The 18,380-nt window shown below is 36.8% G+C and overlaps 1 protein-coding gene across 3 annotated transcripts in view; it reads right to left on the bottom strand.

The window, feature by feature from the left end:
* acvr2aa (activin A receptor type 2Aa) overlaps nt 1–18,380 on the bottom strand; it is a 59,774-nt gene that overhangs the window by 29,380 nt on the left and 12,014 nt on the right. The window contains exons 2-3 of one of the 3 annotated variants that reach the window (XM_079427125.1): nt 5,853–6,063; nt 3,122–3,273 (exon numbers count right to left, since the gene is read on the bottom strand). In XM_079427125.1, the coding sequence (XP_079283251.1) occupies nt 3,122–3,273; nt 5,853–6,063 (363 nt within the window). The remainder of the gene's footprint in view (nt 1–3,121; nt 3,274–5,852; nt 6,064–18,380) is intronic. The other 2 variants (XM_079427126.1, XM_079427127.1) reach the window with 2 other exon arrangements.

Raw genomic sequence — 18,380 nt, 5'->3', positions numbered from 1 at the left:
CACACCTTCTATACGTCGCATTAACGAGATATGCGGTGTACACTCAGAAACTCTCACTGCATACTTATTTTATGTCCTACACCTTTTGAACTCGCTAATTGCAATTCTTTCACAGCAGCCTTGAAAAAAGGTTGGTCTGATTCTCTGAAGGCTGCTGACAGATTACGCCTTATGCAAACAGCTTTATTCCAATGCACATGCATCTATGCAAATGCAAATTCCCGTTAAGAGTGGTTCAACAGAACTGCACAAGTGTGCGCTTGAGGGAGAAGAGCACACATGCTTAGTCAGTGCACACGGTGGCCCTCGGTTTCTCTGCATCTAGTGCCAGAGATAGGATTGGGCTGTGGCTGCTGGCCAGAGATGCAGCTATCCCTTGCTCTTATGTTATGGCAGAGCATTTCCCATTCGCCCCGGGCTGACCACAGGACCATGTGCGCGACCCACCCGGTCGAACTTCAGCTGAACCCGTATTAGCTTTGGTCCAGCAGAGAGAGATCTCATTCATGATGCCATTTCTTCTCTCTCGTGCCAGTTATGGACTTGGAAGTGAGTTAAGGACTCTGGATTAATCCATAAGCACAAGAAAACACACACACACACACACACACACAAATCCACCCCCAACAAACCCACTCTCATCCAACCCTACTCTACCCTTCCCCCACTCAGCGGGCAGAATGGCCACACGCAGCCGTGGGGCATGAGAGTACCCGGTCACAAGGTCATAAAAAGCACACAGCTCCATGCTCGCAGAAAGCGAATTCTGAGAAACTCCAGTGTGCTTTGTTCAACTCTTCATGTCCCTGTGGGTTTTTGCATTTCATATCAAGATCATTCCATATGGAGTGAGTCAGTGCTGGAAATAGACCCATTACATAAGCATGAGTGAGACCCCCCTCCCCACCCACCTCCTCTGCTACTGAAGTACTGAAGACTCTTCTACCCACTGCATTTGCACTGATACCGACAGTTGTAGTGTCAAAACTCATCAGGCGGAACACAACCAGTACTGCACGCAACTAAATCAGGCCATGTTTTCAAGAGACGGTGGGCAGATCATAAATCACGATTGCTGAAACGTACAACTGCCCCCCTGCAGGGAGCTGAGAGCACTGGGCCAGTAGATTAGAACCGCTGGGTCTGTATTCGCTGACATGCCTCCATCCCTCATTTAGTTAAGAGGATGTTGATGTCAGTGTTTACTCAGAAGAGATAAAGCGACCAGATCAGCCTCGGTAATCTAAAAGACACGGTCATCTCTGGGGCTGCGAGAGCACGTTACGCTGTTGAAAGCTTAAAGACAGCAAAGCAAACTGATGTCTTCTATATGATATGCAGCACGGTCTTCTAAATGTTTCATTTTAGGATGGATGGATGAAAGCCAAACAGCTCTGAGTTGCCAAATTACAGAATCGCTCAATATAGATGGTTGTTCAGAAGCCATGCTAATGTTCAGTTTATGTATTCTGAGGATCTACTACAGCGGATGAAGATGGTTCAAAATCTGTAATGTTACGCTTAGACATTTCAGAAGAGAAACATAATGTAAAACTTTACTACTATTTATTCAATCACTCTGTTCCCAAACGCACAAAAATTCAACATTATAACTGATTCAGCCTTACAATTTGGTTTAACGATGCTAAATAATAAGTAGCAGGCCTACTTTTTGTCAAACATAAAGTCGCCTTCCATTTTTTTAATACAACAAAACTAATATGAATGTACGGTTTACTTAAAAGAAATAATAATAATAATAATAAAAGAAAAACAGATGCATTTCTACCTCTAAAACACCTAGCAAACATTCTGATAACTTTAACAGCTACTCCATGATTATTTAAAAAAAATATGCTTAAGCTAGATATTTCATGTTCATCACTTGCATCTGCTTTAGCTCCATCCAATGTGTCTGAGCTTGTTCACATAGGCATGCTTAGTTTTTTTTGCGATTCTGATATTAAATAGCACCTGACTTTATAAAAGCCGCCAGTTGCAGCAACATCACAAGAATGAATTTTGATTTTACAGAGAAACCTCCCGCTCTGAAAAGAACTTCATCCGCATTGAAGTAAAGGTTATGAAACATGAAAAAGCCTGATGAGCTGCATCAGTAAGATAACATACGACTACAACAAGCCCTTCATTCAAAAGCAGATTAATCTGCAGCCATTGAGCTGTGCAGTGGTCACAAAAAATTAAGATATGAATATGAGCCAATGTACAGAGTAATTAACAGAGCTTTTTTAACATAAACATATCTTTTCATCAACGAAATATACAATTATCTGAACATCTAACATCTTTTGCTTAAAAGCAAATCTGTAATTTGATATTTCAGAATCAAATGTTAAATTCAAGGTAAAACTATAGAAAGTAGGCACAATGAACTAACTGCAATATCTATTCAGAAGCTAAATTGCATACCCATGAGATATTATCAAACTCAAATAGCTCACAGAAACCGAACCTCAATGTCACTTTCTTAAAAGGATATTGAAAACATGCCGAACCAACTTCAGCTGCAATATTCCAACAGGAAATAATAATGAACATACACCATAACACTTTAGAAAACCAGTACCTAAACAGCCAGTTAATTTAATATAAACATCAAAACATTGATATGTTATGATGTTCTGCTAAATGCATAAAGAATGGTAAATATCACAACACATAGTAATAGAGAAAGTGCATATGTTGTAAGTGGTCTTCCTAATGTGCAAGTTTTTCATTAAAGATTTATGTTCATAAATAACATGTAGCACACAACACTGATGTACAGACTCTACATGCACTGTAGAGTTATACAGCACTTATGCATTGAATTGTGGCAGAAAAAAAAGCTGCAGCACAAATAATTCAGGAAATGAAACACATTGAGAGAAAAAAAAACAAACAAACACTACAATGGAGAGGAAAAGCAGTGAGCCCGTTATGATTTTTGACATGAACAGTCATGAAAAACGCCTGAGAGGTTCTTCAAGGTAATTGATGATTTTGATAATAAGGTTATGAGGTAATATAGGTTATGAGGAGACAAAGACATAAAGGAGGGTTTCACACCGACAGGACAATTACATCAGAGGAAGGGGTATATCTGAAGAACTTCCAATACCCTTAAAGACTTTGCTGTTTGTGTCGCTGAGGGGAGCCTTACTCTGAACTGGCTGCATGTCAGGATTATAGAAGAATTTCTCGTTGCACATGTTGCCCTCGCAGCAGCAGAAGAACACATCCGGGTCCTCCTTCTTCTCAACACACTCAGTGCTGTAAGATAGAGATCAAGCAGATCTGTCAGCCCGCAACTATTGTTCTTTTATGGACATTTGCAGAATTATTTCAATTTGACACACTAATAGAACAAAATACAAGTCAATTTTTCAACCACTTAAAGTTCTAGGGGACGACATATTTTCAATGTTTCATCAGTTCACCAAAAAAGACAATGAAGGTGTACAACAGCACATATGTATTACTTGTAATTCCTTTGATTAATTAAAGTTAGTTTTAATTTGATTTAAAAACAATGAGAAAGATTGATCGGCAGCACTATTTGTTCTGAATCATAAAAATTATTTTGGCAATAACAAAGATGGCATCACATTTGGAGATAATTAAGACATGCATGCTGCAAGGTTTATTTGGATTTTGCTCGGGTTAGAGAGCAAACAAACGGATAAATACACATTGGCGGAAAAAACCTGTGCCAAAGAGATACTTTTTTAAAAACTGGCAGCCCACATCAAAGCAGAGCTCTCAGGTTGGCTTAAAGAAGATAAACAAAGCTTAGCAGCACACCAATAATCCTTGACATACACACACACAGGTGCAAATGAACAAATAAAAGGGGAATGGGTGGCATTCCAGAGGCATTTAGTCAGAAAAGTGAGTTCATTCGTGCTTGCGATGCACACGTGCCATAAAGCGCTTGCAATACTTGCTTAGCTACCTAAGGACTTGACATGGTAGTGCAATGTGCATGAAAAAAAATATATAAATCCTTCCAACGAATGAGGTAAACGGGTTCAGCAGCATGTTAGGACAAGAGAAGTGCTGCTGCCTTTGCACGCTATCAAAACACCTCTGTTCAGGAGAAACACTTCCTGATCTCCCAGCAGTGCTAGCTGCTGCATAGGGGCAGATGGGCTAATAAAACGGTTTTTAATATCTCCCCTATTATGGATGGAGGTTACAAGGTTCACAACCAAACCTCAACATGGAAACAGGTTTACACAAGCCTTTATCTGAAATACTGTGAAATCTTGAGAAGGAAGTATTTGGTTAAATTAATGTGTGAAGTAATCTCTTTTTTCTATATAATAAATGTATTAATTAACAATCTTATTGAGTACAAACTTTGAATGGTAGTGCACCACACAATGCTATATTTATAGCCCTTTAGTTAATACATTAATCTAATTTGACAATAATTGCACAAATATTACAATGTCAAAACAAGAGAAAATCTGCACGTCAGCAGCAAAAACATCTTCACTACAGTCAGTTACAGCTTTAGAAACAATGATACAGTCAAAAATAAAAGCTGATCGTATGTGCACAGCTGAAAGGTTCAACCACAGCCTCTATAAGTAAAATCAAAACAATCGCTATTTGGAAGGAAATCTGTGACGTGACTACACAACCTGACACTTAAAAATTAGGGATGCACGATATTGGATTTTTGCCGATATACGATATGCCGATATTTTTCATCTCTTTTTGACCGATAGCCGATATATTTCCTTTTGTTTCGAAACAACACCAAGTCTATCCTGTGTGGAAATTATAAGCAAATTATTTTTAATTTTGGTTAGTTTTTAACAAGACCTTATATGTTAGAATTAAATAAACAATAAAGAAGTTATTTTATAATAACAGTACATTGAAGCTTTAAAAATAACTATAAATAAACTATCAATCGCTGCATTGTTTTTCAGAAAGATGCAGTAGTAACCTTAACTTTTTATTTTAAGATTTAACATTTGTAAATGGTCTAAAGCAAAAGAGTTATAAAAATTCTGAAAAATCTTTTAGAGCTCATAATTTGTTTAAAAAATATAACAATACACATTAATGAATAAATCGTTATAAAAATGATTTAATTTAAAAGTGTCATATTTGTTAATTTTTTTTTTATTATTATTCATGTAAGCTATAGCTTCTGACCTTTAAATCAAAACATACTCGTGATTTTTGTCATCAATTACTGCTTTATTTAATCAGAAACACAGTCTAATGGCGCTTTTCCGCTGCTTGGTATGGCTCGGCTCGGCTCAGTACGGCACAGGTCGGTTTGCATTTCCAGTGCAGTTTAGTACCGCTTTAGAGTGGGCGGGATTATTCACATGTCGTTATAGTTGTGCCACCTCTATTGTCGTGACTCCTGAAAAACTTTTTCATTCCGCGTCGCTCCATCAAGCTCTCACTGCATCCGCTCTTCGGCTATCAACGGGAGGAACATCTGTACTTCTTCAACAGACAACGAAACAGCCATTTTTTGGTTTAAAAAAAGTGCGCTCATTCAAAAAAGTTGCGTTTGATCATTCGCTTCAGTTGTGAACGACATGAGGGTGAGTAATTAATAACAGAATTTTCATTTTTGGGTGAACTAACCCTTGAATAAAGTTAAATAAAGTTAGTGCAGTTAGCACTCAATGGACCACATTAAGACAATTAATAAAAAAAAAACTAAATCTACCCATTTTTTTCAATGAATTGATCAATTTTAAAAACTACCAGTCAATTAATCAGAAATGAGCCTATTTTCCTCCCCACTTCAGTTATTTGTATCAGACTATCTTGGTTTCTTGGTAATGTCAAACAGGCATAAAACCACTAGAGATTACCTGTCATAACAGCTGAGATCATCAAGCCAGCAGCCTTGCTTTACTATTTCAACCGATCCTGACACATTTCGCCAAGTTGCAAAGCAATGAAGCCTCTTGTCCTTCTCTCCCACGCAAGACTCAATACCACTGCGATTTCCTCGGTTCTCCGAGCTGGGGTTGTAGTTGTAGAACACACACTCTTGTGTCTCTGATCGGCCGAGAATGGCACCTGGAAAAGAAAACCACAGGGGAGGCCGGTTAAGACATGGACTGCCTGCAGTGAGAGTGGAGACGTGCTTCATTGATCACTCACAAGACTTCACACTCGACCCAAAGTATAAAGCACAAATCTCAACCAGCAGTCACAGATTGGCAGCTGAATATCAATCGAAAATGATAGACATTGGATGTTTATAACAGACATAAAAGTGGTTTAATTTAACCCAAAAAAGTGAGATCCACAGATGTGACTTCATATTGTTTGCAAAAGCTAATTCACAGGCAACCATATGGCTAAAAAAATATTTAAAAAACCAGTAGCAAGAGTTGCGGTTAACCAAAACAACAACCGTAAAAGTAGTGAGCATGATTAACACAGAAGGGCTCTAAAACAGGATGTGGTGGAGGATGGTTTCTCAACTTCTTCCTGAAACAACCGCAGCTAAGATCGTGTTTGAATATGGCACTAAAGTGATGTGATGAGTGTTGTGAAATTATTCAAAACACACAGTGTCATCACCATCACTTAAGAGACAATACAAAAACATTTCATGACAAAACAAACAGCAAAGTGGAATCAGATTTTTACTTTACTTGCTAAGCTTGTTCAAAGACACTAGGAATCTTGTGCAGGTTGAGCAGACTTAGTCTCGTCTAAATGTTTACAAAAGAGTGTAACAGAACAGAAAGTCAAGAGTTAGAAACATTAGTTTGGCAGCAATCTTGCATCTATGGGAACTGCTGTGATCCAGACATTTTGCAACGCGCGAGCTGATGTTATATTGCAGCACAAAGAACAGTTTACGCTTTGGGCCAGGTATTTGAGGACTGGTTGCACAGGTTTAGTGGCGGCACCATGCTGGGTACAGTTGAATGGAACAGAAAACAATGCACGCACACTGTAATAAAGCAATTACAGGAACATTCATCAGCACTTTTGTATGCTTCAAAAATTCTTAAGCCACTTCTTTCTAGAAAAACAATTGTGTGTGCATTCCATTACCACATTTATGGCATCTTCAGTCCACAAATTTCTTTGCACGTCAGTATTTTTATTACCACAATGACAAAAGAAATGGCTCATTAACACCTAATGCACGCGTGTATACATGTGCGCATAGGAGTGGCACAGTGAAATAAACAAACTGAATATTACATAAAATAAAATACATTGCTGTTAAAAAGCTTGAGGTAAAGTTTTACTTTTCGAAAGAAATTCACACATTTACTCAGCAAGGATGCATTACATTGACCATAAGAGACAGTAAACATTTTTAATGTTACAAAAGGTTGTTATTTCAAATAAATACTGTTTATGTAGTTTATGCAAGTATAATTTTATGCAGTTTTGTATCATGGTTTTCACAAAAATATTAGGCAGCATAACTGTTTTCAAAATTGAGAAATGAGCACAGAATCAGCATATTAGAATAATTTCTAAAGCATCATGGTAGTGTATATGTGTACATTAGGGGTGGGACAATAAATCGATATGGCGATATATCGCGATTCTTCTCAGTGCGATACTATCATCGATATCTGGCGCCAAATATCGATATTTTGATTTATATAATAAGGTGCTCTAAATAGATTTCCCTGTTCACAGTGTCTAAAAATGCGTGGAAATTGCAGCAGCGCCATTTCCAGCTTCTATCCAAGTGCGCTCTGAGCAACCATGATCCGCGTTCTCTATGAAGATGGGGAAGCACTAGGAACTGAAGGATAAACAGATTTCCAGCCTCTGTATTAGCTTTACTGCTACATACATATATACATATATATATATAGTTATGGAGATGAAAACTATTATCAGCGTGGACCATAGGCACCGATCACGTCATTATTGCAGAGCGCATATTCGGTCCATGAGTAGCCTCTCCGCTCGGATCGCAGGTGCGAGAGAGAGCCCCGCCGGTGCGTCCAGTTTTATGTGAACAACACTGGATGTTCTCCCTCTCTCTCGGATATTATAAGTGCACGTTATGCAGTATGAACAGTGGGCACCGACCGGCAGAAACATAAATCTGCACCTATGGCATGGAGGATGAAACAAAACCTTGTCAGAGACGTAATGCAGCACAGAAGTGTGCAGTGAGTGTGCTTGCCGCACTTCTATGTTTGAAATAATGAACCTGAGCGTGCAAAAGATGCGATGTGAGCGGTTATTTCTTTGTGTGGGGCTCTGTTTTTATGATGAGATGAGTAGAAAGGTTGAGAAAGCACTTTATTATATTATATCGATCTATCTATCCATCTATTTTTTTTTTTTTTTTTAGCTTGATTAGCAGTTAAATGTGTTTGTTTACACACAGAGAAAGAAAAGTGCAAGCCTTTAATAAGTCCAAGAATAAAATGATTAATTTAGCCTACTCAACATGTTAAAATTGATTTACAGAACTTTTTTTTTTTTTGCTGTTTTCTAACAGTTTTGACTTGAATAAAGAAAGAAAATTTGCACTTAACCTTTTCACAGGCATTTTGTTTAGAGATATCGTATCATTATAGGATTTTCTAGAAATATATAGATTATCGCAGAATCGCAGTATCATGATATTATCGTTATCCTGAGCCATGTATCGTGATTATATAGTATCGTGAGCTACCCTGCGACTCCCACCCCTAATGTAAATACATTTGAAATGAATGGTGTGGTTCTATTACATGAATTAAACTAAACTGAATCTTGGACAATCAAAGAAAACTTTACTGGAAAAGCTTGGATGACAGACTTGCCAACTGAACTTAACTGAATTTTCCTATTACTACAACTGAAAGTAGCTTAATGTGTCCGTTTCGAAAAGATATGTTACTGAACTGTTGCGGTTATGTGTATTTATTACATTTGACAAAATCTAAATCAGCCTACACTAAATGTGCTGTGCATATGACAATGTATAATTAGACATATCTGCAACAAGTTTTGTTTTATTCACTAGCATTTTAATAAAACAATATAATAACAATATAATAATATATAACAATATAAACAATAATTTGTTGGGAAAAAATGGGTATTGTTACTGTTTATCACACTACAAAAACAAAATCCTGAAGGAAAATTATTTTGGTGGGAATTAATTTGCTAATTGCCCTTAGTGGGGATAAATCCTCAGGATTTGTTCCAGAGACACAAGTCACCGTTATTGGGATTAGAAGGAAATCTGCTAGAATTACTGTCACATCAATGTAGAGAAGAACGGCAGTGCACATGACACACATCAATGATCACCAGAGGAAGAATCACATTTAACCATTTTAAATAACAAATGGAGTACCCCAAATTGCTCCAATGCCTTCGGCATCTGTTAGGAAACATCTAGAATAAATTAAAAACTAATTACAAGTGGCAAACATAAGGGAATTACTCACCTGCCCTCTACACTAACAAGGAGATGGCTCAATAAATCTTTGACCCATATTCTACAACTGCTCTTCCTGACAACAGCTCTTGCCCCTCCGCTGAGCTGCTCTCGGTTTTTAATATGAGACGCTGGGATACACAGAATCCTCTGAGTCAGCAGGGTTATACGAGGCAAAACGACAGGGTAAATATATAGAGCTGGTAGAAGAGGCAGCTTAAAAACACTCTGAACACGGCCCATGAATGACAGCCAACACAGTGAGCGAACAGACCGTAAGCCGTAATGTTAATGGATCAATTATGGTGGTTTCCTACACAAAATAAACTTGATGACCAACACTTTGCCTGCACATTAGAAACAAAAGTTTTTTGAAAGGTTTAGAAGTGGGCTGCTGATAGCATATTTGAAGTTCCTGATGCTTACATTTTTCATCTCTGACACATTTAAACTCTTAGTATAGTAAGAGAGATTACAGGTTACATACGGCATTATTGCACGTTTGGATTCAGGTACATTTGTAATGTATATACAATAGGGAAGTAATATCTGTGACCAATAACAAACATGATTTTATAATGCATCCGTTTTAACCCTGTGGTGAAAATCAAGTTTTTAACATTGTTTACTTTTCTATCTATTTTTTTTTAAAAGGCATAAACACAAACCATGATCAAAATAATCAGTCAACAAGCATTTTCTCCTTAAAACTGCAGCGTAGTTTAGAACAGTTTAAAAAATGTGGTTTGAAAAAGCCCCGTTTTCTACCGTCACAAACACATGTATGTCCCGTCAACTTGCTGGAACATGGTTTGTGCAACATTAGCAACACATTATTAGCTGTTTGATAACACAATCAAGCCAAAGGCTGATGTTATCAATTATCGTTACGGATTTTAATGGAAGAACAACATCTGACCAACTGTACAAAGTTTCACAAGATCAATGTCACAAATTTGATTATTTGATTAGTGGCGGAATGTGAAAATATTTCTTAATTTCTTCATTCACACCATAATGCTTCAGTTTTTAAACTTCTTGTGCTGTAACGAATGACTTGCTGTGAGACACCCAATTTCCTATCAGACACGGTTTAATTAATTCACTATACAACTGTTTGCTATTCCTCTTGCTCTAATCGTACACTTCAGCAATAAAGACAATTTTGTTTTTGTTGTTTTTTTCTTTTAATAGAGGAACTTTTGCCCCTCAAAATAACCTAATGCAGTCAAATTTTCATTCCTAGCAGTCTTTCTCCATGAAGCATTAGAAAGACTTATGAATTATTTGAAAATACTCTATTAAAAGAACACTGCAACATATAAAGTAAACTGTGTGTCTTAAGTCATAAAAGTTATATTTGTTTTTTCTAAATGTGATTTACAGGGCTGCCTGTCAACACATTTGCATGTGAACAGGCTGAATGCTGATTTTCAGTCATGCCTACACGGGTCGCTTTAGTAACTATGCAAACATCAGTGCTTAACTACTATAACTGTATGCAGCATAAGACACTTATTGCTCGTTTCCACCCAGCAGTACGGTTCAGTACGGTACGCAATTATGTCCCTTTCCATTGTCAGAAGAATGGCACCAAAATAGCGAACCGTACTGTACCACTTTTTTGGTACCCTCCCATTGGGTTACCTAGCACAGCAAAAAGCACCATAAGGGTGGAGCTAAACTCACTGCAGAACGCTGATTATAGGGCTGCAACTAACGATTATTTTGATAATCGATTAGTTGGCCGATTTTTTTATTTTTTTCCGATTAATCGGATTTAAAAAAGCCCAATTTTCTTTTCTTTTTTTTGACAAAAAACACTTCCACATTCTGACCAATGTCCTTCAAACAAACGTGTCAACTGAATGCTATGAAAATAAATTTATTATACCACCTGTCATAAAGAGAAAACAAATATTTTGGGAATTGTCCAAAAAAATAAAAAATAAAAATAAATGTTATTGTCATTTATTGGGCAAATAACAAGCTATGTAGACTAGTATTTATTCACAATGACAAAAATGTCTTGCATTCTTGCTGGCATTGTTTATGTACTTTTTGACTGTAATTTGGTATCTGAAATAAAAAACCCACTATAAAGTGCTTGACTATTTTTTCTGCCTTTTTTCATAGATAACAGCAATAATTTTAATTATAGCACTAGAAATAGCCAACTACTGTTACTAAAGAGCTGTTGTTCCGTCTGTCTGACACATGTGCACGCACCCGCTGCACCGGCGCTCATTCAGTAAAGATTTACTATCAGGACGGACCTTTATGCAAAAATGGAAATGCTCACGTGAATTTGTGACATTTACAGATAAGGATATGACCGTAAATTGAAACTAAATTATGACCGCTTAAATTGTCACTTTTGCATGATACAAGGGGATAAAGCTTCTCCTTCACTTGTTCTGCTCTGCTGTCCATGAGTGTTGGGCTTATTTGCATCAGAGTGGACAAAAACAAAAATGTAAGTGTACTTTATAATTTTATATTTACACACAGACAATAGCCGTTTCTCAAGATGCATTCTTTTCTGTTCTTGTGGATTTGTTAAACGTAATTGCCCAAAAACCTGCATAATTTTCAAAATATTACTGTGTCATGAAATGTAGTTTTAAGAGTTTTTCAGGCGAGAATGTAATTGTTTAAAACTCAAATCTGCGGTTTATTTATAAAGATAGCGCCTTTTTGAAAATTTGCTATGCCGATTTCAGAGCTCTAGGTGATCACCAGGCACTCAGTGCTCATGTATCCGCAGAGAGCAGCCTGCGACTATTTTGGTCGCAGTCTAGAGCCCTGTATTCGGTCCCGAATCGTACCGTACTGTACTGTACTGACCCGTACCACTTGGAAGAAATGAGCCAATAGTGACTAGATGAACTCAGAGACTGCATTGGCCACCAATGGGTCTCATTACCTTTGGCATTAAAAAGTGTGTTGAGTAATCAGCTAATTATACAATTGGCATTCTATTGGTTTAAAGCACATATAATAGTCCATGTAAACACACCCAAGTGCTTTTATGCGGTTTGGGACAATTGAATTGCAATCAAATAGCTATCCAATTACTTAAGATGCAGTTTCATGGCAAGAGCAAACAAGACCCAAGTAATGGAGGAGGGTGGCATGAGGCACTCTGTTTCAGGCCACCCTCTAAACTAGCATCAATAAAGTATAAACATCAAAGCGCCAACTCATGAATGGTCAGAATAAAAGGAAACTGCATGGACAATTTTGTAAATCAGGATGGTTTTATTGATATAGAGCTCTAGAGATTTCATTGTGTACTATTTTGCTTTGCGATCTCTGGAAATCTGGATTTCAATCACCTACTAATGTGAAGTTGGAACTCTGATTCCATACATTTTATGTTTGCTATTCTGACAACATTCAAATAATCATTTGACTGAGATATTCAAAAACGGATTTGCACAGCCACTCGAAACAGAGTATTAGAGTCTGTGTCCGCTGCACATTAGGGCTATGTATCACCAGTAAAGTCACAATACGATACATAACCCGTTACAGAGGCCACGATTCGATGTGTTTCACGATACATGACTGCACTGAATTTCATCTCACCATAATTTAGTAAAACAGCTGTTAATTAAACACTGCATATTGCCATTGCTAACTATAGGCAGAGCAGGCAGTTGACCTCTGCATTATGAAGGGCCTCCATAACTGTACCACAGTACAATATAGGTAATGGCATATGTTTCCAGGGTTTCTGCAGGATTTTTTAAGCTCAAATGTAAGACTTTTTAAGACCTTTAAGACCTGCACAAATAAAATACCATATGAGCGGGGGAGGGCAATGTCTATAGTACCATATTAAACTGTACAATTCAAATACAAGTTTTCACAAAAACAAAAAGTTTTATAAAATTATAAACTTTACATTTCAGCCTTTAAAAAAGTCCAAAGTATTAATTATTATGTTGATTTAAACAATTAATATCAATAAATTATTATATAAATTAAATAACATGAATTAGGGGTAGGGCTGCACGATTCATGCTAAAATGTGAATCACAATTTTTCTCCATGGGAATTGAGATCACGATTATCTTACACGATTCTCATTTTTTCAACCAAAATGTATTGCACTCAAGTACAAAAAATAAAAAAAAAACAGGACATTCAGTATAATAAAGTGCTGGAGTAACAAAAAATTGTCTCTTTTCTTTATTTTAGACCCCTTAAAGTGAATAATTTTAAAGCTTTAAGTTGTTGAACATAAGAGAACATTAACAATAATAAATAAAAATATTCACATTCACACGAGGCGTCGGCGTCAACGCCTCTCGTTTACTTTGGAGTGACGTCATGCGTTGCCGAACTGAATTGTGGGTCCCTCGCGTCGCTTCACTGGCATTGCACGCGGCAGAAGTTGAAAACTTTTCAACTTTTCAAGCGCCAACGCAGGCGTCAGCCAATCAGATCGCCTTATGCAAATACCATTTTTTGCCATTTTAACGCATTAGTTTACCTCTCGGAAATCTGACCAGTAGTTGTATTTTATGAAACGCGTTATAGTTAATGTTTATTTTTAGATAATAGGCAGTATGCTATATTTGCAGCTAGACAACGTGGATATATTATATAATAAAATATTTTGATGAATACAGATACGGTTGCCTTTTTTATTTTGAAGTATTTGCAAAACTTAAATTTAATTTTTTTTAATTTACATTTAGTCATTTAGCAGACACTTTTATCCAAAGCGACTTACAATATAGAAGCAAACAGACCAACGAAAGAGCAACACAATACAAGTCTCAGTTAGTCTAGCACAGGTAACATAGCAATGATTTTTTTTTATAAACATAAATAAATAAATAGAATAGAATAGGTAAGTGCTAGTATTAATTAGTCAGATGGTGGCGAAAAAGATGTCTTTATATGTTAAAACAATTTCACACATTTTTCTAGCATTCATTGATATTCACTTGTGTATGCATATTGTATCTTATATTTTAACATAATATTGTATTAAAATGTGAATAACAGATGACCATAGATGAAGAAATATATATTAATACAATAACACATTTTACATACTAATTAGATTTCTTATACTCTTTAAATAAGCATAATTTATAGTATTTATAGAGTTGTAACTTTTAGTTTTAGTTACTTTTTCTTATTTGTAAGTCGCTTTGGACAAAAGCGTCTGCTAAATGACAAAAGTAAAGTAAGTAAGTAAGTTATTTCATCATTGGTCTGCACATCCACAGGAATAAGTGTAACACAAAAACACACAAAGTCATGCCTCAAGTCTCCAATCTTTATTAAGCAGTTTACACTCTTTATACTTTGCATACAAAGAAATGTAACCGCCTTATCCTGTGTTGCATTGTACTATGTTTTACTCCATAGTTAAACAAGAAAAACCCATTAATATTATTTCCATTAAACTCCACAGACAAAATGCAGTGTATTAAACAAATGAATCAATGGACGTTTTGTGTTAATATTTGCCGGAAAATGCTGCTAGGGCTGGGTATCGAGTTCGATACTTTTTAGGCACCGACTGAATTGCCTCGATACCACCGAGTATCGAAAAACGTCTTGTCGTTCGGTACCAAATTTCGATACCTAAGGGGTTAATCTCATCACCGTCAGTGAGCCAATAATCCTGCAGCACTAGGTGTGTTTGACTAGAAACGGCGACGTGCTGATTGATCAGTGTTTGACCTCCGCAAGAGCGTTTCGAAAGCGCACGGAGCAGTCCGCTCTTTATATCGCGCGGTTTGTTTACTAACGTTACACACAGACTGAAGCGTGCGTGACGCTCGCGGTGATTTCAGCGTCTGCCGTCTCACTAAATGAGGACATAAACACATGAACAACATCTCCAGAACTGCTCTGAGACTCACTTCATGAGCATTTTACCGTTTGATTCGACGAAAACTAGCGTCATAACATATAAGTTACACACAGAACTGTAAAGGTATTCCAGGCAACCCGTCAAAATAAAAGTTCGGTTTAACTCGGAAGACACTGCGGCAGAAATATATTAATATTGTTCAGCAGAGAGTACATACTGCTACTACTAGGCTACTATTAAAATGATTAAAACTTTATTATTATTTTTTTTAGTAAAGATCACACAACAGTTATTCCATGTTTTAATTTTAATAGACCCTTTTTCTGTTAGTAAACATTGTGACGTTTTTCTGTGGGCGGAGCTTAGCTGGAGGCAGAAAGATTCCACTGACCGCTTCACTAACGCTAGCTTTGAAGTTTGTTAGCTTGTTTTTTAACAATAACTGGAGAAAATCCGATTTCACCCACATATGTAAGGCCACGCACTGTCCAGGACCGCGATTGTTATTTGAAAAGGTTAACTTTAATGGACGAAACCAGATCGGCCGACCCGTGCACGCTTTTCCTCGAAGCATGGACGATCTGACAGGATTCCCACCGGTTGACTGACTCACATCTAACCTGTGTAGTTAAGACAGACTCACAGTGTCTATCTAGTCATGAAGATGTATTTTCAATTTCAGCAGGCAACTATTTTTACAGAAACATTATTATTCCAAGCCACAATTACTCATAACATTACAATTACAAATGATTAAGCTTATAAGTTTGTTGTTTTACACACATGCACACAGACATTATTTCATACACAACATAATCGTGAGATGCATAAGAAATCTATAGACGCACTCATAACAACAAAAGACAATACTTTATTGAACCTTTTCTGACAAGAAGTGTGCGTTGCAAACGCGAGCATTTTGACGGTCGTTTCTGTCCAATCCTCTGGTTTTATCGCATTTTAATCACAGTCGTCCGTTTTTGTCTGGCAGTGGCAGCAGGTAAGCGATAAAATTTCAAATCAGAGCCTGTACTATGTCGATTCTGGCACCCAACATCACAACAAGACTATATTTAAAGCTCCTTATGTTGCTGAATCTGCGCTGGTTTGAATGGGCCGCCTCCAGTTCTCCCTCTGTTTTGCCTCCAGCTTGTGCTGTGACGTAATCGTGACGTCGACTCAAAAAGGGTCTATAGTAACCCCCCTTTGTTTGCCAAAATAAATAAACTTTGATTTTCAATAATTTAAAGATAAATTAAATTAATGTTTTGTCTTCATTTGAAAACCAGATACAGAACACAGAATTTCTGAGGAAAAATAAAACATTTCATAAGGCTATTTTAAGAATAAATTTAAATAAACTTAGTTGTTTTTATGCATTCAAATAATTAGACATACTACACCACAATTTAATAACAATAAAACATGTGGTGAAAGAAAATAAAACACCCACTTATGAAAGTGGATAAAGATTTTCAATTTCTTGAAGTCTTTAACAACCTAGAAATGATGATTCTGTCTGAGCTATGTGTTTTAAAATGAACACGCACTAATGTAAACGTAGCCTAACAGATGGTTAAACTGAAAACAATTTGAACTTTATTAAAATTATTTATTTATTGTGTTGGATATATTTTGTTCCTTTGTGCAGTGGCTCAGGAGATGAGGCTTTGAGTCTGTATAAATATCAACAAGCTAAAAAAAAAATATTTTTTTAAGATAATGTAATCTTATTAATGGTATCGAAAAAAGTATCGTTCAGGAACCGGTATCGAACTCAAGGTATCGGTATCGGTATCGAACATTTTTGAACGATACCCAGCCCTAAATGCTGCAAGTATGCCTGCTGTTGTTGTCTGACCCGATTGACAGCGCGGAGTTGTTTGGAACTATTGAGCGCTCCATGAACCACGTGACCGCGCGGCGGCGAGATCAAAGCGTGTCACAACTCTGTTTCTCAATGGCTCTGGTCAGCACCAAGCTTCAGACACGCCCTCCGTCAAGCGTTGATGCAGCGCTGCGCAGAATGATCACCGTATGACATCAAAGTACCGCAAGAGCAATTTGAATGCATAGGATCCGACTGCTTTCTTACCGCTCTCGTGGTACTTTGATTTCATACGGTGATCATTCTGCGAACGTGCCTATTGACTCCGTTTAGGTCTGCCGCCTTGTTACACGTCACGTGAGTGACAGCGGAACGTGGCTAATGAGGGAGAGGAGAAAAGTGATCGAGATTTATGATTGATTGGTGAATTAATAGTGTTTTGTTATTGTGTGTGAGTGTGACCAATAACGGGTGAATGCAGCATGATCTGAATGCAGGGAAATACACGGAAGTGAATCGCCGTCATTTAGAAATGAGATCGCATTCATGTATGAATCGTGAGCGTGATTTTTTTTTTATTAATCGTGCAGCCCTAATTAGGGGTGTGTTATATAAAAAAATTATATCTAGATATGTTCTGGTATTTTATCAATAACGATAATTAGGCGATATTTTGCTGAGTGTGTTATTGTGCTGGTATTGTAAAGATTACCATGGACAGCTGACTCCTGAATTTTTTTTATATTCTTCGTATTCTGTTCAGTTCACAGCAGTGATAGAAATTAATATTTTCCTAAAAGTTTTATGGGCATTTTTACCTTTAAGCCATTTTTTCTAAAAGTGTGCATCATCTTTTGAGTCAAATTCTTGCATTTGGGCTGTTACCAAGGAAATGAAATCAGTATCAATAAATTTCATCTTTGCAATGCATCTGAAGTGGCATTTAAATGCATTTAAACACTGTTTAATGCAGCTCAGAAGGACATAGAATGCTAACCTGCAGTTACAAATGCATAAATAAAGTTTTGATATTTCAAACATAAAACGTTGAAAACTGATGTTTGAAATTATATATAAAAAAAATAAAAAAAATGAAGATACTTTAAATGTGAAATTAAAACCATCAGTAGGTGGCAGCAAGTCACTGTTAATAAGTGAGTCATTGCGATTGAACCGAATCATTTAAACGTTTGATTCATTCAGGAACGAAACCCCGTCATGTTGTTCAGAGAGGCAAATAGCGCTGTGGTTGTGTTTGGAATGATTTTTGTTGGAGAAATAGAGCAAAGGCAGGAAAT

Source organism: Barbus barbus (genome assembly GCF_936440315.1).
Source record: "Barbus barbus genome assembly, chromosome: 10".
In the NCBI taxonomy this organism is placed as follows: Eukaryota; Metazoa; Chordata; class Actinopteri; order Cypriniformes; family Cyprinidae; genus Barbus; species Barbus barbus.
The sequence above is the reverse complement of the archived record's forward strand: the minus strand, read 5'-3'. Positions and strand labels throughout refer to the sequence as shown.